Here is a 24545-nt window from a genome sequence, read left to right on the forward strand (position 1 = left end):
CCACCCCAAAAAAAGTGATTTCAGCCCCATTTTTACCCCCCTTTTCTGCACCACCCCCCCCCAAACCCCAGCAGACGCCTCCTGATCCCAAACCTTTATTGAAGCACGAGTTATTTTTTTTTGGGGGGGGGGGACACACACAACCCCCACCCCTCTGACCCCAGTAATTGGTGACCCCCTCGAAAAAAACTGGGGAGAAAACCCCCAAAATGGTGCTCACCCCTCCCCCAAGGTGCGTTGCTGTGTAACAGAATAGGGTCCTCAGCTCTGCAGGGGGGGTCCCAGCTTTGGGGGGGGTCCCAGCCTTTTGGGGGGGGTCAGGGGGGGCACCTGGCCCCCACGGCCTGTTCCTGACCCCCCCAAAAAAAGAATCCCAAATATTTTTTTTGGGGGGGGCGATCCTTCTCACTCCTCCTTCTTATCCCGGGGGCCATCGTGTGCTGCCTGCAATGGGTGGGGGTCAACGCGGGGGGGTCAGGAGCCCCCCCCCAGTTGCCTCCCAGTCCCTCCCAGTGCCTCCCAGTACCTGCAGGCGGGCGTGCTGGTCCAGCAGCCGGTCGTACTCCCTGGTCAGCCCCTCCGCCTGCCGCCGCATCGCCTGCACCTCGTTCTCTGCCTTCTCCAGGGCTGAGCGACACCGGGGGGGGGTCAGCACCCCCGAGACCCCCCCTAATAATTTTTGGGAACCCCCCTTTAATTTCCCCCCCCCCAACGCCGCCCTTACTGCGTTTGCTGGCCGCCAGCTCCTCCTTCAGCTTCTCCACCTTGGCCTTCAGGCTCTCGTTCTCATCCTGCGCCGGCGCGCCGCCCTCGCCCCCGGCCTCCTGCAGCTGCTGCGGGTTTTTTGGGGGGGGGGGGGGTCAGGACCCCCTCACGACCCCCCCACCCCCAAAAAAAGCTCCCCCCTACCTTCCTCAAGGCCTCGTTGTCCTCCATGTAGCGCCGGGCGGCCTGGCTGGCCCCCTCTGCCTGCTTACGGAAGGCTTGGCTGGAGGCGCCCAGCAGCGCCTGCTGCGAGATCAGCGTCACCAGGCGCCGCAGCAGGCTGCCGAAACGGGGCAAAAATCACCATTTTGAACATTTTGGCCCCCCACAACCCAAAATGAGACCCCCCCGATGTCAAAAAGCCTCACAAGGACAGCAGGAGGGCGAAGCCGGCCAGGTAGAGGTTGCGCTGGGCACGGAAGAGCCGCATGTGGAAATGCTCCAGGGCCCCCGGGCTGCTGGGCAGCGCCGCGCGCTCCGAGGCGTCGTACTTGCGGGTCTCCCTGTAGGCATCTGGGGGGGGCAAAGATAATTAAAAAGGGGGGGGGACACGCTGAGAGGCCCCCCCAGCCGGCCCCGGGGGCTCACCCAGCAGCAGCAGCACGAGGATGACGATGAGGACGACGAAGGCCGTGTTGCCGTAGGCCACCGCCAGCCCCACCAGGCGCGACTTGAAGATCTTCTGCCACCTTTTGGGGGGGGGAATTAATGTTGGGGGGGGGGAGATTTAATTAAGGGCGGGGATATTTAATTACTGGGGGGGGTATATTTAATTATTACGGGGGTTCATTTAATTTTCAGGGGGCTGATATTTCATATTTTAGGGTAAAAAGCAGTATTTTTTGGGGTGGAAATTTAGAATTTTCAGGGGGTATTTAACATTTTTAGGAAGGATTTAATATGGGGGGGGCCTTAATTTTTTGGGGGGGCTGTATTTAATTATGGGAGGGTGATATCTAATTATGGGGCTGATATTTAATATTTTGGGGTAAAATTCAGCATTTCTGGGGGTGGAATTTGGAATTTTCAGGGGGTATTTAACATTTTTGGGAGGGATTTAATACTGGGGGGCCCTTAATTTTTTTTGGGGGGGGCTGTATTTAATTATGGGGGGGTGATATTTAATTATGGGGGGTAATATTTAGTATTTTTGGGTAAAATTCAGCATTTTTGGGGGCGGAATTAAGAATTTTCAGGGGGTATTTAATATTTTTGGGAGGGATTTAATATTGTGGGGGCCTTAATTTTATTTTTTTGGGGGGCTATATTTAATTATGGGGGGGTAATATTTCATTATGGGGTTGATATTTAGTATTTTGGGTTAACACCCAATATTTTTGGGGGTGAAATTTAATGTTTTCAGGGGGTATTTAGAATTTTGGGGAGGGATTTAATAATGGGGGGGCAATACTTAATTTCTGGGGAGGTAGATTTAGTTATGGGGGGTGACATTTAATTTTGGGGGGGTGATATCTAATATTTTGGGGTAAAAATATTTTTGGGGGTGATATTTACTATGTTCAGGGGGAATGTTTAATATTTTGGGGGGATCTGTAATATTTTTTGGGGGGACATTTCATTGTGGGGGGGAATATAAGAATTTGGGGGGCATTTAATTTATTGGAGGGGATACTTAATACTTGGGGGGTGAGATTTCATATTTTGGGGGGGGTATTTAAGTTTTGGAGGGGATATTTAACATTTGGGAGCAGATGTTTGATATTTTTTGGAGGAATATTTAATGTTATCAATTATTTTCAGGGAAGTTTAACATTTGGGGGGATACTAAAAATGTGGGAGGGGGATATTTAATATTTGGGGGGCAAAATTTAATATTCTGGGTGGGGACATTTCATTTTTTGGAGGACGTATTTAATATTTGGGGGGAGATATTTAAGATTTTGGGTGGATATTTAATATTTCAGGGGGGATATTGAATGTTGGGGGGATATTTTTAATTTTTGGGGGGGATATTAAATTTTTGACGGGGAAATTTAATATTTGGGGGAGTATTTAATATGTCTTGGGGGTGTTATTTAATACATGGGGGGAGATTTAAGATTTGGGGGGCAATATTTGATTTTTGGGGGAAGATACTTGATTTTGGGGGGCAGATATCTCATTTTTTTTGGCGGGGGGTGGTTAATGTCGACCCACCTGGCGGCCGAGACGAAGGGGACGCAGAGCAGCAGCACGAGGAAGACCTCGGCGTAGAGGAAGGTGGCGACCACTGTCCACTGCAGGCTCATGGTGGCCTGGGGGGGAAAGGGGGGGGGGTCTCACAGTGGGGGGGGGGGGGGGGGGACAATGCCCACCCCCCTCAGGACCCCAGCATGACCCCCTGGTGCTCCCGACCCCCAGTGAAACCCCAAAACCCCCATAAGGGATCGCAAGAAAACCCCGTAGGACCCCCCCTGAGACCCCATAACCCCCCCCCCATGACCACAACACCCCCTTTGCAAACCCCATAACGCCCCTCCCGGAACCCAATAATCCCCCTTGAGACCCCCATCGCCCCCCCAACACTCCCCAAGCCCCCTTGGGACACCCCAACGCCCCTTTAGGACCCCCATAACCCTATGGGTGCCCCCATCACCCCCACATGACAACAACACCCCCTCGGGACCCCCACAAGCCCCCCCAAACCCCCATAGCCCCCACCCCAAGACCCCAATAATCTCCCTTGAGACCCCCAACCCTCCTTGGGACCCCCCCAACCCCCATTGGCACCCCTATCAACCCCCCAGAATACCCACAACGCCCCCCCGGGCCCCCCCCGGCCCCTCCTCACGTTCTCACGGTCGGGCCGCGGAGCCCCCCAAGTCCCGGCCGCCCGCCGCCCCCGCCCACCTCCTTCTAACGGAAACCGGAAGCTGCCCGCCAGGAAGACCCGCCCACCGCGGGGTTGGCGACCAATCAGAGGCGTCGTTGGGAGTGCCGGCGGATTGGCGCGTGGGAGGCCCGAGGCACGCTGGGAGTTGTAGTTCGGAGGAGGAGGGGGCTCGGGGTGTGCTCAATGGCTCCGTCTTCAAAATAGGGCTGTAATCAAAGTTTACAATTTATTATTTTATTATCTAAGAAAAACCGAGTGGTTAAGGTGTATAATTCTTGTATCTTGCAAAGGAAAGGTCCAGCAATTCGTGTCCATTGAGAGCTTTAAGGGAAATGTATTTATTTGTATTTAAATGCATTTGTACTTAAATGTACATTAAAGTGTATTTAATGTATTTATTTCCTTCAAGTCTCTGATATCTGGGGGGGTTGCAGAATAACTTCAGAATACGAAGGGAAACGTATAATAACTTCAGCAGACGACTGAAAAATCGGGCCCCAGAAAACGCGTTCCGAGCCCCTTTCGCCCATGTCTTTATCTCAGCTCAGGGGCTTCACTTTCCCATTTCTCTCCCCCATCCCAGAGAGGGAGTGGGGACGGTGAGTGAATGGCTGCGTGGTGTTTAGCTGCCGGCCGGGTTAAACCACAACAGAAGGAAAAGCTGTAAGTGAACTTGTAAAAGCCTTGAAGAACATCGCGTGTGTCCCAGTTCAAACTTGGAATGGAATCAATCTAGGAGGATTATGGGGGGGCTTTATGGGCGGTGATTGGTTTGCTAAAATAAGGATGGTTTTACTGGGGATATGTGGAGGATTGTTAATAGTCCCACGTTTAATACCTTGTATTACCAGACTAATACACTCGGTTATACAAAAAATGCAAATATCTGCGGTACCTGTTGACCCAGAACCAGGGAAAGAGAAAACCCATTCCCTGATGATAATAAAAACAAACAAAGATCCAACATTGATATCAATTCGGCAAGTATTGACTCGATTGGAAAGGAAAACACAAATCAATACCATGAAAAAGGAGATGGGGGATTGTGAAATGTGTTCATCTGATTCGTGTCAATATGCAACAATGCTAGGGCCGCGTGATATGATGAGATGTGACCTTCTGTCTTACACACCCTTGTATAACCACAAGTCTAAGGAAAACAGAGCGGTTAATGTATAGAGTTCTTGTATCTTGCAAAGGAATGGTCCAGCAATTCGCGTCAATAGGAGATAAGAGAACAAAGGGGTTTCAGAATAACGGCTAACTGTTATGACTATTGCATGGGGCACTATGCAAGTGTCTGCCATCCAGCCAAGATGAACAAAGAAGGACAAGGGAAAAGCCTGGGAGGAAGACTAGGAGCCTTCAGTACGAGAGACCCCCAGAGGGACCACCAGAGACTGATACGCATGCACCGGTGGGAGGGTTCGGATTCCAGGAACTAATTATAATAACCCTGCCTTTTCTAGGAGTACTAATGAATATGTATTAGCCTAGGAGCATAAAAACAACAGAACATGCCCAAACTCCCCCAAAACGCCCCCATAGACCTCAGAAATGACCCCAAAATCTCCGCTGCTGCCTTTATTGGGGTCACAGGATGAGGCCCCCCCCAGTCAGCTCCAGGCGCTGTGGGGACGGAATGGGGGGAATGAGACCTTTTTTTTTGGGTGTTTTCAACCCATTTTGGGGTTCGGAACCCATTTTCAGGGTTTTTGACCTATTTTTGAGGGATTTAAACCCCCTTTTTTGGATTGCAGTGTTTTTTTTTTTTAAACCAGGTTTTGGGGTTTTTAACCCCTTTTTGGGGGGTTTCAACCCAGTTTTGGGGGAGTTTAACCCTTTTTTTCAGATTTAACCCCATTTCAGGGCTTTTAACCCCAGGTGTTGGGGCTTGAACCCCAGTTTTGGGTTTTTAACCCTGCTTTTTGGGGTTTCAGCACCCTTTTTTGCTTTTAACACTAGTTTTTAGGGCTTTAATCCTGTTTTTTTGAGGATTAAACCCCGTTTTTTAAATTTGACCCCATTTTCTGTTTTTCAGCCCCATTTTTTGCCCTTCCAACACCCTTTTTTGGTATTTCAACCCCTTTTTTTGTTTTCTAACCCCGTTTTTTGCCCTCCAGCCCCGTTTTTCACTGTTTTGGACCCATTTTTTGGGATATCAACCCTGTTTTTTGTTTTCCAACCCCATCTTTTCCCTTTCCAGCCTCAGTTTTCAGGGTTTTGGCCCCATTTCTTACCCTTCCAACCCATTTTTTCAGGGTTTCAGCCCTCTTTTTCGCCTTTCCGGCCCCGTTTCTTGGGGTTTTGGCCCCGTTTTTCGGGGTTTTGGACCCAGTTTGGGGGTTTCAGCTGCTCTTTTTTGTTTTCTAGCCCCATTTTTTGCCCTTCTGGCCCCATTTTTTGCTGTTTCGCACCCATTTTTCAGGGTTTCAGCCCCATTTTTTGCCCTTCCAGCCCCGTTTTTTGGTGTTTTTCCCCTGTACCTGCGGGGGCGCAACGAAAGTGAGCCAGTCGGAGGTGTGCGTGGGCAGCAGCCCCATGGCCTGGCACTTGTAGAGGGCGAGTGCCAGCCCCAGCCCGTTGCCCACCAGGAACACCAAACCCTGCAGCAGCCGCGCGCTCGAGCTCTCCAGCAGCTTCAGGGCTGTGGGGGGGGGAAAACCAGTCAGAGGGGCGGACTGGGAGCGCTGGGAGGGGCCGGGCTTACTGGTGGAGAGGAAGAGCAGTGCCTGCAGCGGGCGCCAGCCCATCATGGCCGGGAAGATGCTGATGGTGCTGCCGGCCATGGACATGATGAAGAGGTTCACGGGGATCTGCTTCATGGGCACAGCGCCACATCCCAGCAGCGCTGCGGGGAAAAACGGGGGGAAAAGGGGAAAAATGGTGAAAAATGAGGGGTGTGGGGGGGTAATGGGGGGGGTAAGGAGGGGTAATGGGGGGGAAAAGGGGGAAAAAGGAGAGGAAAAGGGGGGAAAAGGGGGGGGGAAGGGGAAGAAAATGGGGGAAAAAGGGAAAAAAGGGAGGCAAATGGGGAAAAGGGGAAGAAAGGAGGAAGAAAAGGGGAAGAACGAGGAGGAAAATGGGGGAAAAAGGAGGCAAATAGGGGAAAAGGGGATAAAAGGGGAGGCAAATGGGGGAAAAGGGGACAAAAGGGGAGGAAAATGTGGGGAAAAAGGGAGGAAATGCTGAAAAAAGGGGGGTGTGGGGGGTAATGGGGGGGTATTGCTCTCTATAGGTACCTCAAGGGAGGCTGTAGCGAGGTGGGGGTTGGTCTGTTCTCCCACGTGCCTGCTGACAGGACGAGGGGGAATGGGCTAAAGTTGAGCCAGGGGAGTTTTAGGTTAGATGTTAGGAAGAACTTCTTTACTGAAAGGGTTGTTAGGCATTGGAACAGGCTGCCCAGGGAAGTGGTGGAGTCACCATCCCTGGAAGTCTTCAAAAGACGTTTAGATGTAGAGCTTCGGGATATGGTTTAGTGGGGACTGCTAGTGTTAGGTCAGAGGTTGGACTCGATGATCTTGAGGTCTCTTCCAACCTAGAAATTCTGTGATTCTTTAAGGAGGGGTAATGGGGGGGGAAAGGGGGGAAAAAGGAGAGGAAAAGGGGGGAAAAGGGGGGATAAAGGGGGGTAAAGGGGGGGGAAGGGGAAGAAAATGGGGGAAAAAGGGAAAAAAGGGAGGCAAACGGGGGAAAAGGGGACAAAAGGGGAGGAAAATGGGGGGAAAAGGAGGGGAAAAGGGGGAAAAAGGGAAAAAAGGGAGGAAAATGGGGGAAAACGGGACAAAAGGGGAGGAAAGGGGGAAGAAAAGGGCAAGAACAAGGAGGAAAATGGGGGAAAAAGGAAGGCAAATAGGGGAAAAGGGAATAAAAGGGGAAGCAAATGGGGGATAAAGGGGGAAAAGGGCACCAAACATGTCCTCTCCACATCAGAACCCCCCAACTCCCCCCAGGCCCCCCAAATCGCTCCTAAAACCCCTCAGAACCCCCCCAAAAACACCTCACGAACCCCTCAGCCCCCCCCCCCAAACACCTCAAAACCACCCAGTACGCCCCAAAACCCCCTCAGGACGCGCCCCCCCCCCCAGACCAACCCAGGACCCCCGAAGACCTGCGGGGTGTGAACCCCACAATTCCCCCGAAATTCCCTGAAAATCCCCCCCAAAAAGCACGCCCAGGAACTCACCGAGCCCCCGGGGGCGTCCCCAGCTCCAGCGCCCACTTGAAGTGTGTCAACCTCACCGCGGCGGCCGCCATTTTGTGAAGACCAGAAGTGGGGTTGGCCTTAAATACGCCAGCGACGCGGCACGTGACGCAGGAGGGGCGGTGATTGGACGGCGGAGGGCGGAAGTGCGGCCCCTAGCAACGCCATAGCAACGATGAGGAAAAAATAGACTTCCGGCAGCCAATGTTGAGTGCCAAGAGCATGCCGGGAGACGTAGTTCTCGGGCGCCCTCTGCCGCCAGCTGGTGGTGGAAAGCGAGTACTGCAGGCGGCCGAAGGGCGCGCATGCGCGGTGACGCCCGCGGGCGCCCTCTGCCGCCACCTGCTGGTGGCAAAAGGGTACTGCAGGCGGCCGGGCGGCGCGCATGCGCGGTGACACCCGCGGACGTCCTCTGCCGCCACCTGCTGGTGGGAAAAGGGTACTGCAGGCGGCCGAGGGGCGCGCATGCGCGGTGACGCCCGCGGGCGCCCTCTGCCGCCACCTGCTGGTGGAAAGCGAGTACTGCAGGCGGCCGGGGGGCGCGCATGCGCGGAGACGCCCGCGGGCGCCCTCTGCCGCCACCTGCTGGTGGGAAAAAGGTACTGCAGGCGGCCGGGGGGCGCGCATGCGCGGAGACGCCCGCGGGCGCCCTCTGCCGCCACCTGCTGGTGGAAAGCGAGTACTGCAGGCGGCCGGGCGGCGCGCATGCGCGGTGACGCCCGCGGGCGCCCTCTGCCGCCACCTGCTGGTGGGAAAAGGGTACTGCAGGCGGCCGGGGGGCGCGCATGCGCGGTGACGCCCGCGGGCGCCTTCTACCGCCACCTGCTGGTGGGAAAAGGGTACTGCAGGCGGCCGGGGGGCGCGCATGCGCCGGGGGGCCCGCGGGCGCCCTCTGCCGCCACCTGGTGGTGGAAAGCGAGTACTGCAGGCGGCCGTGGGGCCGTGCTTGCGCGTTGCTTTTTATGTCGTTGTTTTTTTTGCTGTGTAATTTCCTACGCTCCTAGATTTTTCTTCATATGTAAATCACACAGAATCACAGATCTTCTAGGTTGGAAGAGACCTCAAGATCATTGAGTCCAACCTCTGACCTAACACTAAAGTTTGAGCTAATTCCCGTGGAAAATATTTCATTTACTTTCTTGGTTGTATTGTCCTTTCTATGTTCAAAGCTGAGGCATAAATACAGTAAATTTTGCTTCTCGAAACACCCCAGTTCTCTTGTCTGCACTCTGCATACTGTAAACTAGGGATAGGCACAAAAACAAACAAACAAATAAATAAATAAAAGAACACAGCTGCTGCTGCTCCTGCTCTCTTTCTTGTGGTTTGCCCCCTCCCCTTTCCCAGGTGATTGGGTTTGGGTGCTGGGCGGGGCCAAATGGTATAGGAGCCCCAGGCATGGCATCAGAGAGCTCCTTCTGCCCGGGCTGCTCTTTGGGGTCAGTGCTTTGTTGATGCTTCTGTTAGCTACATGCAGGGTTCTTTTGGTGGGTCAGGGTCTGGTACGATCTTTTAGAGGAAACCGATCTAGTAGTATGTGCATTTATTGCTTGAAGCTCTTTGGAGGTGATTAATTGTTATAGCACATTTATGGATAGGATGTCAATGTTATTTTGTGCGTTTGCTTTCTTGTTCTAGGTCCCTCGTGATTTTTGCAGGGTTACAGGGATAGGGCTTGAGGCTTTTTTGTGTAAGGGCGGGAAGGGCTAGGGTTACAGTGAGTGCTGTTAAATGTAGTTCTCGAAAACTCGGCCTCTGATTGGCCGTGCTGGCTGTCCAGGGAATTCTGGTAGGTGTAGTTTTCCGGCACCAGGCTTCCGGTAGGCCGTGTTGACTGCCCGGAGCATGCCGGGAGATGTAGTTCAGGGACTCCGAACTTCCGGGAGGCCATGTTGGGTGCCCGGAGCATGCCGGGAAATGTAGTTCTGGGACTCCGGACCTCTGGGAGGCAATGTTGAGCGCCCAGAGCATGCCTGGAAATGAAGTTCTCGGGAACCAGGGTTGGGGTTACGGACTAGGGCTGGGGCTAGGGTTACAGTTTAGGGTGAGGGTTGGGGTTAGGGTTAGGGCTAGTGAATGCTGGTTCTCTGTGTTTGCAGATGACGGTGAGCGTGTTTAAACTAATTCCAGTTGAAGAAGTTTCAGTTACTTGCTTGGTGCCGTTATCAGTTCAACATTAAAAGCTGCAGCAAAAGCAAAAGGGGATTTTTGCTTCTAGAAACACCACAAGTCTCTTGTCTGCTCTCTGAATGTTTTTGAGATAAAACAGATTTTAAAAAACAAAGGAAAAAAACAAAACAAAACAAAACACAGCTGCTCCTTTTGCTCTCTTCCTACTTTCATGTGCTTTGCCCCTCCCCTTTCCCAGGTGATTGGGTTTGGGTGCTGGGCGGGGCTAAATGCTATATGAGCCCCAGGCATGGCATCAGAGAGCTCCTTCTGCCTGGGCTGCTCTTTGGGGTAAGTGCTTTGTGTTTCCTTCAGTCAGTTGCCGGGTTGTTTAGGCAGGCTGGAGTCTATGGATTTCTGGATTTTAAGTGCTTGGAATTCACTTAGTAGAGGGATGTTTAGTAGGGGCTGCTGGCGCAGTTTGGGGCGCGGTTGTCACTGCAGTTATTTTCCTACAGCCAATAGAGTAAAATTCCAGTTTGTCTTTTAGAGGTGCTATAAGTGGGTAAAGAGAACAGATGGAAGCGTGTGCCACGTGGGGTAGGCAAGCAGCTGAGGTACAGGAGGGGATGAGAGTATGTGATTTTTTTTTTTTCTGGGGATGAAATGGAATTAATTTTGTTGGTGTATAATGTGTTCTGCTCCTAGATTTTTCTTTCAATGTGAAGAAAAGTTTGAGCTAATTCCAGGTAAGAAAGTTCCAGTTACTTGCTGGGTCGTATTGTCCTTTTAATATGCAAAGCTGCAGCAAAAGCGTGGGGATTGTTGCTTCTAGAAACACCCCAGTTTTCTTGTTTGCACTCTGCATGCTGTTGAGCTAAAGCAGACCAAAAAAAAAAAATAAATAAATACAGGAAACACACACAAAAAAACAACAATAACAAAAAAAAAAAAAAAAAAACACCATTGGGTGACGTGTTGTGAACGCAACGATCATTTAATCCCTTTGTTTTCCCAGGTGGTGTGGATGATACTGGTTGCACTGTTGGAGCTTGGATTTGGAGAGGAAAAATCCAAGTCGCCGCCCGGGCCCATTTCGGCGCGGCGCCGCCCGGGCCCATTTCGGCGCGGCGCCGCCCGGGCCCATTTCGGCGCGGCGCCGCCCGGGCCCATTTCGGCGCGGCGCCGCCCGGGCCCATTTCGGCGCGGCGCCGCCCGGGCCCATTTCGGCGCGGCGCCGCCCGGGCCCATTTCGGCGCGGCGCCGCCCGGGCCCATTTCGGCGCGGCGCCGCCCGGGCCCATTTCGGCGCGGCGCCGCCCGGGCCCATTTCGGCGCGGCGCCGCCCGGGCCCATTTCGGCGCGGCGCCGCCCGGGCCCATTTCGGCGCGGCGCCGCCCGGGCCCATTTCGGCGCGGCGCCGCCCGGGCCCATTTCGGCGCGGCGCCGCCCGGGCCCATTTCGGCGCGGCGCCGCCCGGGCCCATTTCGGCGCGGCGCCGCCCGGGCCCATTTCGGCGCGGCGCCGCCCGGGCCCATTTCGGCGCGGCGCCGCCCGGGCCCATTTCGGCGCGGCGCCGCCCGGGCCCATTTCGGCGCGGCGCCGCCCGGGCCCATTTCGGCGCGGCGCCGCCCGGGCCCATTTCGGCGCGGCGCCGCCCGGGCCCATTTCGGCGCGGCGCCGCCCGGGCCCATTTCGGCGCGGCGCCGCCCGGGCCCATTTCGGCGCGGCGCCGCCCGGGCCCATTTCGGCGCGGCGCCGCCCGGGCCCATTTCGGCGCGGCGCCGCCCGGGCCCATTTCGGCGCGGCGCCGCCCGGGCCCATTTCGGCGCGGCGCCGCCCGGGCCCATTTCGGCGCGGCGCCGCCCGGGCCCATTTCGGCGCGGCGCCGCCCGGGCCCATTTCGGCGCGGCGCCGCCCGGGCCCATTTCGGCGCGGCGCCGCCCGGGCCCATTTCGGCGCGGCGCCGCCCGGGCCCATTTCGGCGCGGCGCCGCCCGGGCCCATTTCGGCGCGGCGCCGCCCGGGCCCATTTCGGCGCGGCGCCGCCCGGGCCCATTTCGGCGCGGCGCCGCCCGGGCCCATTTCGGCGCGGCGCCGCCCGGGCCCATTTCGGCGCGGCGCCGCCCGGGCCCATTTCGGCGCGGCGCCGCCCGGGCCCATTTCGGCGCGGCGCCGCCCGGGCCCATTTCGGCGCGGCGCCGCCCGGGCCCATTTCGGCGCGGCGCCGCCCGGGCCCATTTCGGCGCGGCGCCGCCCGGGCCCATTTCGGCGCGGCGCCGCCCGGGCCCATTTCGGCGCGGCGCCGCCCGGGCCCATTTCGGCGCGGCGCCGCCCGGGCCCATTTCGGCGCGGCGCCGCCCGGGCCCATTTCGGCGCGGCGCCGCCCGGGCCCATTTCGGCGCGGCGCCGCCCGGGCCCATTTCGGCGCGGCGCCGCCCGGGCCCATTTCGGCGCGGCGCCGCCCGGGCCCATTACTCAGGTGGTGCTACTGAGCAGGTGAGGTAAAGGAACCGGGAACAGAGAAGTATTGCACAATGGTATGTTGCATTAGTTGTAGTGTGCGTTGTGCAGGACATGGGTATTAGGGCTTGCATGGTAGTGAATGCTGGTTCTCTGTGTTTACAGATGGGGATGAGCCTGTGTAAACTAATTCCAGTTCAAAAAGTTTCAGTTATTAGCGTGGTGATATTGTCAATTCAATATTAAAACCTGCAGAATAAGCCAAAGGCGATTTTTGCTTCTAGAATCACTGCAAATATTTGGTCTGCTCTCTGCATGCTTTTGAGATAAAGTTTATTTTAAAAAAGAAACAAAAAGAAAAACAGCTACTTCTCTTGCTCTATTTCTACTTTCTTGTGCTTTGCCCCTCCCCTTTCCCAGGTGATTGGGTTTGGGTGCTGGGCGGGGCCAAAAGGTATATGAGCCCCAGGCATGGCATCAGAGAGCTCCTTCTGCCTGGGCTGCTCTTTGGGGTAAGTGCTTTGTGTTTCCTTCAGTCAGTTGCCGGGTTCTCTAGGCAGGCTGGAGTCTATGGATTTCTGGATTTCTAAGTGGTTGGAATTCTAGATCTCTAAGTGCTTGAAATAGAGGGATATTTAGTAGAGGCTGCTGGCTCACTTTTTTTTAGGATGGCCGCATAATCTCCTGTTTTTGAGATATATTTTAATCTCTACATGTTTAAAACCACTTGTTTTAGTCCCCTGGAGAGTTACACCAGCTTGATTACATGCTACATGTGGCTTGGCAGCGTAGATGCAGCATTACCAAGAGACTGAGCAGGGTTGTATCAGAGTCACCTTTTTCATCTGCAAAGGGTAAGTCTGTGATTACTCCTGCCGGGGTTGCTGTGTGTGCATGTCTTTTTGGCGTTTGTGGAGTTGTGGTTTTTTTTTTTGTTTGTGTGTGTGTATGTTCTAAGTTTCTGGTTTTCTGAGGGGTAAACAGTTAGTGTGCTGAACGTGGTAGGCAGGTGGAGGTTGGGAGCTGCTCAGGACTGGTAGGTTTGGTTTCTAGGAGTATGCGGCATCCATCCTGTGCGATGTGACTGATTGTTGGGCGGGAACGTTCCAGCTTGTGTGTCCTAAGCAATGTAGCTTGTGTAGCGTATGTTGTGTGGCCCGGGCAGAATCTGCTGTGGCGCTGTGAGCGAAGAATCTGAGTTAGAGCTGGTGAGCAACTGAAGTAAAGGAACTGGGAAGAGAGAGGTATTGCAGCAGGTACGCTGTGGTTGTGAGGTGCCTCAGAGTGTGCTTTTCTCTCGTCTCCACAGGTGCTTTGTGCAGTCGTGGACAGGAAAGGGAAATCCTCATGTCACGAAGCACTGAGGGAAGGTGAGTGTTGTCAGCCTGGTCATCCCTTATCCGAAGCGAAGGGAAGACGCTCAGATGTTTCCCTGTGAGGGTCCGAGGTGAGGCTGTGTGGGATAGAGGAGCAGTGTGGCAGGTGGTTGCTTGCAAGCACAGTGGTCATTGTGTCCTTTTGTTTTCCCAGGTGGCGTGGGTGATGCTGGCCGCTCCTTTCAAGCTTGGACCTAATTTGCAGGTACAGAGGCAAGTGGCCTGCTGTTTTGAAAGGATAAAACTAAAGATGGGGTCCCTTTTGTTGTTGAGGGATGGGTGCTACTGCTGTCAGCTGAATGTTTATCTTCTGCCTGTGTTTTTCCTTTTGTTCAGGCTGAAACGCAGTGCGCAGTGCAGGACGTCTTGACCCGAGCTGCCTCTGCAGTGACTCTGGTGCGTGATGAGCAGAGGTAACTGTTGTTTTTGGGGCGCGGTTGTCACTGCAGTTATTTTCGTACATCCAATAGAGTAAAATTCCAGTTTGCCTTCTAAAGGTGCTATAAGTGGGTAAAGGGAACAGATGGAAGCATCTGCCACGTGGGGCAGGCAAGCAGCTGAGGTACAGGAGGGGATGAGAGTATGTGATTTATTTCTGGGGATGAAATGGAATTAATTTTGTTGGTGTATAATGTGTTCTGCTCCTAGATTTTTCTTTCAATGTAAATAAAAGTTTGAGCTAATTTCACTTAAGAAAGTTCCAGTTACTTGCTGGGTCGTATTGTCCTTTTAATATGCAAAGCTGCAGCAAAAGCGTGGGGATTGTTGCTTCTAGAAACACCCCAGTTTTCTTGTTTGCACTCTGCATGCTGTTGAGCTAAAGCAGACTAAAAAAATAAATAAATACAGGAAACACACACACAAAAAATAACAATAACAAAACAAAAAAAAAAAAACACCATTGGCTGACTTCTTGTGAATGCAACGATAATTTAATCCCTTTGTTTTCCCAGGTGGTGTGGATGACACTGGCTGCACTGTTGGAGCTTGGACTCGGAGAGGAACACGTGAGCACAATCGTATGTTGCATCAGTAGCGGTCAGCATTGTGGAGAAGGTGAGCAATGGGGCTGGCGTCCTAGTGAATGCTGGTACTCTGTTTTTGCAGCTGATGATGAGCCTGGCAATTGCCTAAGACGACAATCAGTGCCTGTGCGTTTCTTGAAGCGGAGGGACTTTACCATTCAGCAACCTGAGAGCTAAGCTGGGGGGCACCTGGTATTTGCATATCTGGGGTGGCTAATGGGAGCTGGGAGTCAGAGCAGCATGGAGCCAGCTGGCTGCCTAGAGTTGGTTCCACGGTGAGGGTGGTTCAGGCTGGGTCACGTTCAGGCTGCTTGTGGCTGGGTCACCAGGCTAACAGAAGAAGCGGGATTATTTTGTAGCGTGAGTGCGTGCGCCAGGCAGGACAGTTTCCTTCTGTTTGTCTGTCTTGTGTTGCTTCTGCGATGTCTGTTCTGTGCTTCTCGGGTCTTGATATCCTCCTAGCTTTTGACACTGGACTGACCAGACAGGGGACTTGGTAGCGGTGCTGAAGGGCCTCAGTGCTTGTTTTGTCATCATGACTCTGATCCGAGCACTTCTTGTCTTGCAGTCGCTGCTTGAAATGCAGTTCTGTTTCAGGTCTCGTGCATCGTATTCTGTTTGAGATCGCGTCTGTTTCCATCCTCACTCTTGCAGAAGTCATCTGGGCCGCATCAGGAGCTCTTGTTGGGAATTGATTTCCTAAGCGTCGTCTTATGGGGTTTTCAGTCCCCATCCTTCTGGTCTCTTGTCTTGAAGGCAGGCTTTTTAGGCCTCCATCACCCCAGTTCTGGCAGTTGCTTCCAGTCGCGTGTCGTGACATTTGAGTCTCCTCTAGGGTCTGGTGCAGAGCACCTGTTCTGACTTGCTGTTGCCATAGGGCTTCCCTCCGGGGGTCTCTTTTTCTTGCGCCTTGTGTTGTGTGTTTGTTTTGTTTGTAGTGTTTGTGGCGTGGCTGTGTGTGTATGTGTTTGGTCTGGAGCTGTCCTGCCTGGCAGTTAGTGATTAATGTGGCAGTGCATGGGTGTACTAATACATTGTCGGGAGTGTTTTGGCAAAGGCATCCGGTCTGCCTCTGGGCACGTACTGAAGGGCAGCTGGCACAGTCAGCTCTGTGGTGTTTGGCAGATGTGGAGGTGGGAGAGTATATCTGCTTGTGAGCAGCTGCTTGTATAAGTGCTTGAATGGTGTGCTTGAGGAGGTCTGTTGAATCTTGAAAGGTTACAGATATGGGGTTTTGAAATGTTTATTCTTATTTCTTTCCTGTCCCCAGTAGAGTGTAAACCTTTGGAACCTGTCACAGGAAAGAGCTCCATCTGGAACTGTTCAGCACTGGGTAGGCAGCTCAGTGACAGGCTTGATCTACTTCTGAGGTGCTGAGGTAATGGGGCTGCTGTTTTGAAACGATAATTTGTAAATGGGGTCCCTGCTGTTGTTGAGGGATGGGTTCTAATGCTGGCTGCTGAATGATTATATTGTGACTGTTTTCATTTGTTAAAGCTGCAACACAGTGTACAACGTGGGAGTTGAGCATAGCTGCTTTCGGCAAGGTGAGCGATGAACAGATGTAGCAGGCACTTTAGGGGTGCAGTTGTCACTGCAGTTAGTTAACTACACAAAATACAGTAAAAATCCTGTTTATATTTCAGAGGTGTGTTGTAGCTGGCTTAAGAGAGCAGATGGAAGCATCTGCCTCTAGGGCAGGTGAGGGGGCAGAGGTAAGGGAGCAGATGAGAGTAACTGTCCTAGCTGTGCTGTGGCTTTGGATGCTGCTTAGGCCTATGCTTTTCTTTTTGTTTCACAGGTGTGTCGCACAGGCTCAGAGGGGCTAAGCTGCACTCTGAAGAGCAGCACGGGAAGGGCGGGCTGGTTGTGAGCTGGATTGGAGCAGAACTGCCAAGTAGCACGAGGTGACTGCGAAGGGTATCCATCTTGCTTTGCAGGTGCCATGGCAGGCTCTCCACAGAAGCGGTTGAGGATTTGAGAAGAGGTTGCAGATCATCGAGGAGCGATACCTGCAGGGACGGCTTGAAAACGGTATGGCTGCTTTCTCTTCTGTTTATCAGGTGTCCCAGGCAACGTGGGCTGTGATGTTAGTCTTTAGAATCTGAACAAAGCAGGTGCTGATGGCGGTCTTCTTCGGTAGGCAAAGAGTTGCCCAAAGCCCTGTCCTGTGTAGCCTGAGCACGCCTTGCTGAGGATGAGGTTTCCTTTCTACCAGTTCCCAAAACTGTGTTGAAGCTGAAATGCTGTGTCTGTGTTTGGGTTGGGGTTGCACCTTGGTGAGTGTAGGGATGGATTTTAAGTGGGTGCAGCGGAGGGCCTGGACCCAGTGTCCTGTAGTGTGTTTTAACACATCAGCATAGCCTTTTGGTTCTCAGCTTACTGAAGTAAGTGATTTTTCCTGTGAGTGGAATGGAATTGAATTCTTTTTTGGCATGTAATCAGTTCTGCTCCTAGACTTTTCTTTCTATGTAAATAAAAGCTTGAGCTAATTCCAGATGAAAAAAAAAATTCAGCTATTTGCTTGGTCATTTTGTCCTTTTAATATTCAAAGCTGTAGCAAAAGCATGGGGATTGTTGTGGAGGAATGGTTCAGTGAGGTAGGACACGTGGATGTTGAGCAGTTAGGAGGTCATGGGCTAGGGGAGGTACCGTACTCAACTCATATGAGCCTGGGCACGTGCGCAGCCGGTTGAGAACCAATCAGGCCCAAGGACACGATGCCCTTGTGTGGTTGGGAAAGTCTCTAAGGCGGGACAGTAGCTAAAAGAGGGAGGAACTAACTGAAAAGATAGGAAAGTGTTAGCCAATCCTGAGCTTAGTTTTTGCAATATGTATGAGTTGATTATGTTCGAACTAGATAAAAGGCGACTGAGCTATCCATTAAAGCTGAAGTTCACTGTTCACTCATATTGAGCGTCTGTGTCTTCCTTCCGTCGACAACAAATAGCGCCCGAACAGGGACCGATCTGAACGGGATTTGGACACTGCTGGCGGTGATCCTGGGCCACGGTTGGACGGAATAAGGGAGGAACCGGTCCTGCAACGCAGCCCAGGAGGTGGAAGGGACAAGAATCCCCTCACCCGTGTCGGGAAGGTGAAAGGGACGTGGAGTCCCCGCACCCGGGAGAGGATCCCGCCGGTCACGCGTCGCCGAGGTCTGAAAGGTGAAAGGGACGAAAACTTGGAGTCCCCGCACCCGCAGCTCGGAAGGTGGAAGGGAGTCCCCGCACCCGGGATGAGCCTATAAAGGGTCCCGCCGGAGAAGCGCCGCCGAGGTCTTTGCAAAGGCTGCAACCGACGTATATAAAGGTATGGAGAGACATCGGCGTATGCTTTGCTCGAATGCTTTTTAGAAAAGCGGAGCACTTCAGATATAGACTGCAAAAAGGATTTACCAGGATTATTAGCATATGGAGTAATGCAGGGTTGTTTTATCAATCCTGATACAGTTTTTGAACAAACAGAGTGGCGTAAATTTGGGGACAAATTGTTTGATGAAGTTATTAATGAAAATAAGGCTGCTAAAAAATTATTGAAGCCTTGGAGAGCAGTCACTAACGCCTTAGTTATACATCAGGCTGAGCAGAGAGTCGCTACTGCCGCTACAGAGCGACTGGGATTGCCGGGAAGTGTTGGAGCTGGGGATTGCCCACTGCTGCCTTCAGTGAGAACGATAACGCTGCCTCAGGGGGCTACGGGGCAGTGGGAGCCTCCCCCCCCCTCAGTCACCGCCACGAGCAGTGCTGCGCTCGGAGTTCCGCGGAATCGAACGGCAGCTGACCCTCACCGTGTGGCGAGTCGTCACAGAGCAGAGGGACGGACATCAGGACCCTGCAGCCTGTCTGATGTAACCATGGAAGCAGCGGCGGCTGTGCTGCTTCTCTCTGGCATTCTTTTTATAAGAGGTTTACCTTGCAATGAAAAAGGGATACTAACTGGAGTGTTATTAATTGTATGTGTTATTTTTAAATGTCCAGGTATTTTGTGTTGAAAGTATTTGTGTAAGGGTAAGGTTTTAAAACAAAGTGTTGCAAGTCACTTCATGAGGAACACAATGAGAGGCAATACTTGTTTGTTTGCTTATCATTCTAAATTATATTCGTGTGGTATGATTGAGGTTGTGGTATGATTGAGAGTGAGATGTGCCAGAGGCCTCTGGGTGTGTGAGTGTGCTGTGTACTGTGTTAGTGAGAGCGCATTTATTGCCATAGTGCAGGCTGAAATCATAGGAAATTAGTACTGGTCGAGCAAAATCATGTTTCACAAGTATGGAGTCATTGTGCGAAGTAGCCACTTGGAGAAACTTAAGGGAACGTACTGTTTAAAACTTTTTGATCGTAATGAGTCAATTCACAAATCCATTACTTTCTTGAAAGAGCACGTGAGAAAGAGTCAATATGGTATCAATCCTTTCAATCAATGGTTCACTGATATAATTGAAACAATGCATAGATGGTTACTGGGATTAATCAAAGAGGGATTAAGGATTTTGTTCACTGTGGTGTCAATCATCATTGCATGTAGTATTGTGATAAATGTGGTTAAAGAGTTACTTGCAAAAATGTTATAAAATGTTATAGAGATTTTGAAGTGGTGCCAGAAACAGGTACCCAGTGGATCACTGCAAAGTGGACTGAAGCAGCTTTAGAATCTGCACACGCCGAAGACGACCAGGAAGAGGTTCCTGATAATCATTCTGACAATGACGTGGGCTGTGACACCTCGACGACTATCAAGAACAGCCTTTGATCACCATCAAGTGATTAGGTTTAAGTGTGTTACTACTAAGTTGTGTTACTTACTATTAATTGTGTTACCGTTAAGTGCTTACAGTAATTGTAGTGTTATTAGGGTTAAGTTGTGTTATGTTATGTACCCTTTCAGAACATGCTTGTTTGGGGTCCCGATAGGGGATCCAAAGGAACTGAGTGAAATGTTAGCACCATACTCTGCCCGTATTACTCTGCTTAATGGATCTTTTTCTGACTGTAGGAACTGCACACGCTTTGGCTAGCATAAATAAGCTTGCTTGTTGGGCTGTTAAACAGTCAAATGTAACCACCCAAGTTCTTTCTGAAATGTCGCAAGACACGGAAAGCCTAAGGCACGCTGTGCTGCAAAATAGGGCCGCTATTGATTTCTTGTTCTTGGCTCAGGGACATGGGTGTGAAGATGTAGAAGGAATGTGTTGCTTTAATCTTTCCGACCATGGTCAGTCAATTCACGACCAGTTGAAATGGTTAAGGGATCATACACAAAAAATTGTAGTACAAGATAGTTGGTTTGAAGGTTGGCTTAAATCTGTTTTGGGGAACATGGGTGGACGGGTTTTGTTAGTTAAAGAGGGACTTTGCTTTCTACTTATAATTATATTGATTATAATTGCTGCATATGTAACCTTTAACTGCCTAACTAAGAAACTAGAGCAACTCACAGAGAAGGTATTTGTATCACAAAATAAAAATGGGGGAATTGTGGAGGAATGGTTAAGTGAGGTAGGACACGTGGATGTTGAGCAGTTAGGAGGTCATGGGCTAGGGGAGGTACCGTACTCAACTCATATGAGCCTGGGCACGTGCGCAGCCGGTTGAGAACCAATCAGGCCCAAGGACACGATGCCCTTGTGTGGTTGGGAAAGTCCCTAAGGCGGGACGGTAGCTAAAAGAGGGAGGAACTAACTGACAAGATAGGAAAGTGTTAGTCAATCCTGAGCTTAGTTTTTGCAATATGTATGAGTTGATTATGTTCGAACTAGATAAAAGGCGACTGAGCTATCCATTAAAGTTGAAGTTCACTGTTCACTCATATTGAGCGTCTGTGTCTTCCTTCCGTCGACAACAGATTGTAACTTCTAGAAACACCCCAGTTCTCATGTCTGCACTCTGCATGCTGTTGAGCTAAGCCATATAAATAAGGTAATAAAACCACAGCTGCTGTTCCTGTTCTTTCTGCTTTTTTTGTGCTTTCCCCCTGCACTTTCCCATGTGATTGGCTTCAGGTTCCAGGTGGGACCTAATAGTAACTGAGTTGCAGGTGTGCCATGAGAGAGCTTCTTCTGCCTGGGCTGTTCTTTGGGGTAAGTGCTTTGTTTTTCCTTCAGTCAGTTGCAGGGTTCTTTAGGTGGGTCAGAGTGTATGGACTGATGCATTTTCAAGTAGAAACCGGTACGCATATCTTTTTGAGGTGGCAACTGGTAGGATCTGTCATAGTAAAGCAATCTAAGTAGTAGGTGCCTGTATTGCATGCAGCTCTTCCTCAGGTGAGTAGTTATTACAGCAGTTTTACGGATAGTATGGCGATGTTATTTTGTGTGTTTGCTTTGTGTTTCTGGGTCCCTTATGATTTTTTCAGAATTACAGGGCTTTTTGTGAGTCTTTGCCTTTATGTCAAATCTTATCAAAGTCACAACCTTGGTGGCAAAGTGATGGAGCAGGGTTTAGGAGAAATGTATCATTGAAGAGCCCTGTGTGAGCATGTATCTGAAAATGGCAGCATTGGGCATATAAGCAGTGGTCTTTCTCAGGGTTAGGGGCGGTTTGTTATATTTCTGGAGCTTTTGCCTGTGTGTTTGCTGTCTGTCGAGTCGTTAGACCATAAAGCCTTCTAGGCTTTATGTGCATGGAATTCACATATTTGAGGTATGTTTATGAGGGGTTGCCAGGTACGTTGTTTTTGGGAAACCGTGGGGTACGGTTTCTTGACCGCATAAGTGCAGTACTGCCAAGAGACTGAGCAGGGTCACCTTCTTCATCACTGAAGAATAAGTCTGTTCGGGCCCATTTCAGCGCAGCGCTGCCCGGGCACATTTCTCAGTTGGAGCTACTGAGCAGGTGAGTTAAAGGAACCAGGAACAGAGAGGTATTGCACAATGATATGTTGCATTAGTAGTAGTGAGCGTTGTGCAGGAGGTGGGTATTAGCTCTGGCATGCTAGTGAATGCTGGTTCTCTGTTTTTGCAAGTGATGATGAACCTGTTTGACGTAATTCCATTTGAAAAAGTTCCAGTTACTTGACTGGTTGTGTTGTCCTTTTAATATTAAAAGCTGCAGCAAAAGCATGGGGATTGTTGCTTCTAGAAACACCCCAGGTCTCTTGTCCTCTGCATGTTGTTCAGGTAAAGCAGATTTAAAAAAAAAAAAAAAAAAAGAAAATGAAAATCTGCTGCTCCTGCTCTGCTCCTACTTTCTTGTGCTTTGTCCCTCCCCTTTACAATGTGATTGGGTTTGGGTGCTGGGCAGGGCCAAATGGTATATGAGCCCCAGGCATGGCATCAGAGAGCTCCTTCTGCCTGGGCTGCTCTTTGAGGTAAGTGTTTTGTTTTCCTTCAGTCAGTTGCAGGGTTCTCTAGGCAGGCTGGAGTCTATGGATTTCCGGATTTCTAAGTCCTTGGAATTCACTTAACAGAGGGATATTTAGTAGAGGTTGCTGGCTCACTGTTCTTTGCGATGGTGGGATACGCTTCTGTTTTTTGAGCTATATTTTAATCTCTAGATGTACAAGCCTACTTGTGTAATTTTCCAGGGGACTAAAACCAGCTTCATTTCATGCTACATGTGGCTTGGCAGTTTAGATGCAGTGTTACCAAGAGCCTGAGCAGGGTTGTATCAGAGTCTGCTCTTTCCTCTGCAAAGGGTAAGTCTGTGATTACCTCTGCAGGGGCTGCTGTGCGTGCACGTCTTTTTGGCATTTATGGATCTCAGATGTTTTTTTTTTTTTTTTTTTGTGTGTGTGTGTTCTAAGGTTTTGTTTTTTTGAGGGGCAAATAGTGTGTGTGCTGAGCGTGGTTGGCAGGAGGAGGTGGGGAGCTGCTCAGGACTGGTAGGTTTGGTTTCTCAGAGTGTGCGGCAGCCTTCGGGTGCGATGCGACTGATTGTTGAGTCTCTCCTTGGGTCTGCTGCAGAGCACCTGTTCTGACTTGCTGTTGCCATAGGGCTTCCCTCTGGGGGGTCACTTTTTCTTGTGCCTTGTGTTGTGTGTTTTGTTTTAGTGTTTGTGGCGTGCCTGTGTGTGTATGTGTTTGGTCTGGAGCTGTCCTGCCTGGCAGTTAGCAATGACAGCTAACGTGGCAGTGCATGGGTGTACTAATACATTGTCCGGACTGTTTTGGCAAAGACATCCAGTCTGCCTCTGGGCACGTGCTGAAGGGCAGCTGTCACAGTATATCTGTTTGCGCACAACTGCTTGTTTACCTCTATTCATTTAATAAATTGTAAAATTTAATTGCAATCCAATTTGGGACCCAGTCATGTATGACAACTGGGGGCTTGTCCGGGAGGGCTTTGGTTCCTGAATTCTTACTTTATCTAGGAGAGGCGCCCCACCATTTGGTGGCTGCTGTTCGAGTCAGGTCGGGACTAATGGCATCTTGAACCTGAATAAAGGTAAGCAAAGGTTTTGATTTTTTTTTCAGTTCCCTTGCTGGCTGCAGCACTATATTTTGCCCGTAATTCTGCGTGTGAAGATCTGAATGAAGACAATGGAGTCATAAGCGTTTAAAGCGTATACTGTTCTGTTGGGTGGGTTTCGGTTGCCTGTGTGTGTAAGAGTGTGACTGAGACGGAATTCAGTTCCGAAGCGATTGTGGAGGTCTTCTAACCACGGTTCCAATCTCCCACGAGGGACTTGGCCAGTGAAGGAACGAAGGGATTCCTATAGGATTTGTGGGTGGGTGATAGATCTTAAATCCTCTGTAAGACACTCTTATTAAGGTAACCAAGGGCTGTGGGAATTGGCACAGTAACATTCCTAGATGGGTCAGACAAAATCGAAGACCAGGGACCAGAAGAAAGGGAGCAAATTACCAGACATACCACCAGAAAGTCCATTAGGAATAACGGTTAGAAATTGGAATGAGAGGGGCCCCAGAAAAGGAAAAAGTAAATAAAAACCGGTCCAGTATTGTGTGATAGAATGGCCAAAGGAGCCTTTAACACCACATATCTTTCAGCCTGCTTTTGGATCCTTTGAAGACTGTATTTGTCAGGCCTTAAATACACATGTTAATTCGAGGGAACCTTTTTGCTGGGAAGAAAGTGATTATGCAGGATTATGGATCAGGAGGACTTCATGTCCTTTTCCAGCCTCAATATTTACACTAAAAGCAGATAAGAAATTTGAAGAAGAACAAGAACAGGAAAAAGGAAAAGATAATAAACGGGAGCCGTTGGATAACCTACCATCTCCATATCCTAACAATCCACCTCCGGTGGCTGTGGTATCTCCAGCAGTACCACCATTGCCCCAGCTTTCAACACCATCAGCACGAGAATGAGACCGACCACCGGCTGCATGCATGAGAAGTTAGTACTGCCATATCTGAGAGAGCTCCTCTATATCCCTTAAGGGAGGTAACTGGTGTATAACTGGGTTGGAGTTTTAACAGGGCTTTAATGGTTTCAGGGTTAGCGTGTTAGTGTTTTAGAGTTTTTTTTGTTGGTGGTGGTGTTTTTTTTTTTTTCTTGGGATGGAGTGTTGCTATGTTTTTTAGGGTTAGGGTCCTAGGGTTTTATTTTTGGTCAGTTACTTAGGGTTAGTGTGTTAAGATCCTTTTTTTTTTTTTTTTTTTTTCAGGTTAGGTTCTCCAGGGTTAGGGTTTTGAGCATCCTAGTTTTTTGGGTTATGGTGTTGAGCGTCCTAATGTTTTGTGTTAGGGCTTTGGGTTTTAAGCATCCTAATTTTTGGGTTAGAGTTTTGTGTGTCTTCATGTTTTCAGTTTGTGCTTAGAGCGTCCTAAAGTTTTGGGTTTTGGTTTGTGTTTTGAGCGTCCTAA

General features: G+C 50.9%; 2 protein-coding genes and 3 long non-coding RNA genes across 9 annotated transcripts; 3 read left to right on the forward strand and 2 right to left on the reverse strand.

Moving 5' to 3' along the window:
- Positions 1 to 79: 79 nt before the first annotated feature.
- Positions 80 to 3779, reverse strand: BCAP31 (B cell receptor associated protein 31). Of its 3 annotated transcripts, none has more exons than XM_084540203.1 (8): positions 3616 to 3779; positions 2923 to 3020; positions 1354 to 1454; positions 1134 to 1278; positions 910 to 1045; positions 725 to 833; positions 527 to 627; positions 80 to 444 (listed from the first exon to the last, which is right to left on the reverse strand). In XM_084540203.1, the coding sequence occupies exons 2-8, from the start codon at positions 3012 to 3014 to the stop codon at positions 406 to 408; spliced, it is 723 nt and encodes a 240-aa protein (XP_084396329.1). In that variant the 5' UTR covers positions 3015 to 3020; positions 3616 to 3779; the 3' UTR covers positions 80 to 405. The 3 variants fall into 3 exon arrangements, with proteins under 3 accessions (XP_084396329.1, XP_084396330.1, XP_084396328.1); XM_084540204.1 differs by having other exon boundaries at positions 725 to 830; positions 3557 to 3667; XM_084540202.1 differs by having other exon boundaries at positions 3557 to 3667.
- A 1390-nt stretch (positions 3780 to 5169) lies between these two features.
- Positions 5170 to 7876, reverse strand: LOC311429057 (ER membrane protein complex subunit 4-like). The gene is made up of 4 exons (XM_084540205.1): positions 7785 to 7876; positions 6331 to 6449; positions 6085 to 6245; positions 5170 to 5227 (listed from the first exon to the last, which is right to left on the reverse strand). Exons 1-4 carry the CDS (start codon positions 7853 to 7855, stop codon positions 5192 to 5194), a joined length of 387 nt encoding a protein of 128 aa, XP_084396331.1. The 5' UTR covers positions 7856 to 7876; the 3' UTR covers positions 5170 to 5191.
- A 4484-nt stretch (positions 7877 to 12360) lies between these two features.
- On the forward strand, positions 12361 to 14767 carry LOC311429044. Its single transcript, XR_014688024.1, has 5 exons — positions 12361 to 12449; positions 13109 to 13226; positions 13682 to 13742; positions 13903 to 14144; positions 14702 to 14767. It is a non-coding gene; the product is annotated as an uncharacterized lncRNA (long non-coding RNA).
- A 935-nt stretch (positions 14768 to 15702) lies between these two features.
- On the forward strand, positions 15703 to 19338 carry LOC311429041. Of its 2 annotated transcripts, XR_014688020.1 has the most exons (5): positions 15703 to 16151; positions 16271 to 16320; positions 16420 to 16488; positions 16714 to 16807; positions 17724 to 19338. It is a non-coding gene; the product is annotated as an uncharacterized lncRNA (long non-coding RNA). The 2 variants fall into 2 exon arrangements; XR_014688021.1 differs by lacking the exon at positions 16420 to 16488.
- Positions 19339 to 22322: 2984 nt separating this feature from the next.
- LOC311429043 lies at positions 22323 to 23906 on the forward strand. 2 transcript variants are annotated; one of them, XR_014688022.1, is made up of 3 exons: positions 22323 to 22408; positions 23084 to 23157; positions 23724 to 23906. It is a non-coding gene; the product is annotated as an uncharacterized lncRNA (long non-coding RNA). The 2 variants fall into 2 exon arrangements; XR_014688023.1 differs by lacking the exon at positions 22323 to 22408 and having other exon boundaries at positions 22519 to 23157.
- The last annotated feature ends 639 nt before the right edge of the window (positions 23907 to 24545 follow it).

This window comes from Aythya ferina (genome assembly GCF_964211825.1).
Source record: "Aythya ferina genome assembly, contig: HAP1_SCAFFOLD_258, whole genome shotgun sequence".
NCBI classification, from domain to species: Eukaryota; Metazoa; Chordata; class Aves; order Anseriformes; family Anatidae; genus Aythya; species Aythya ferina.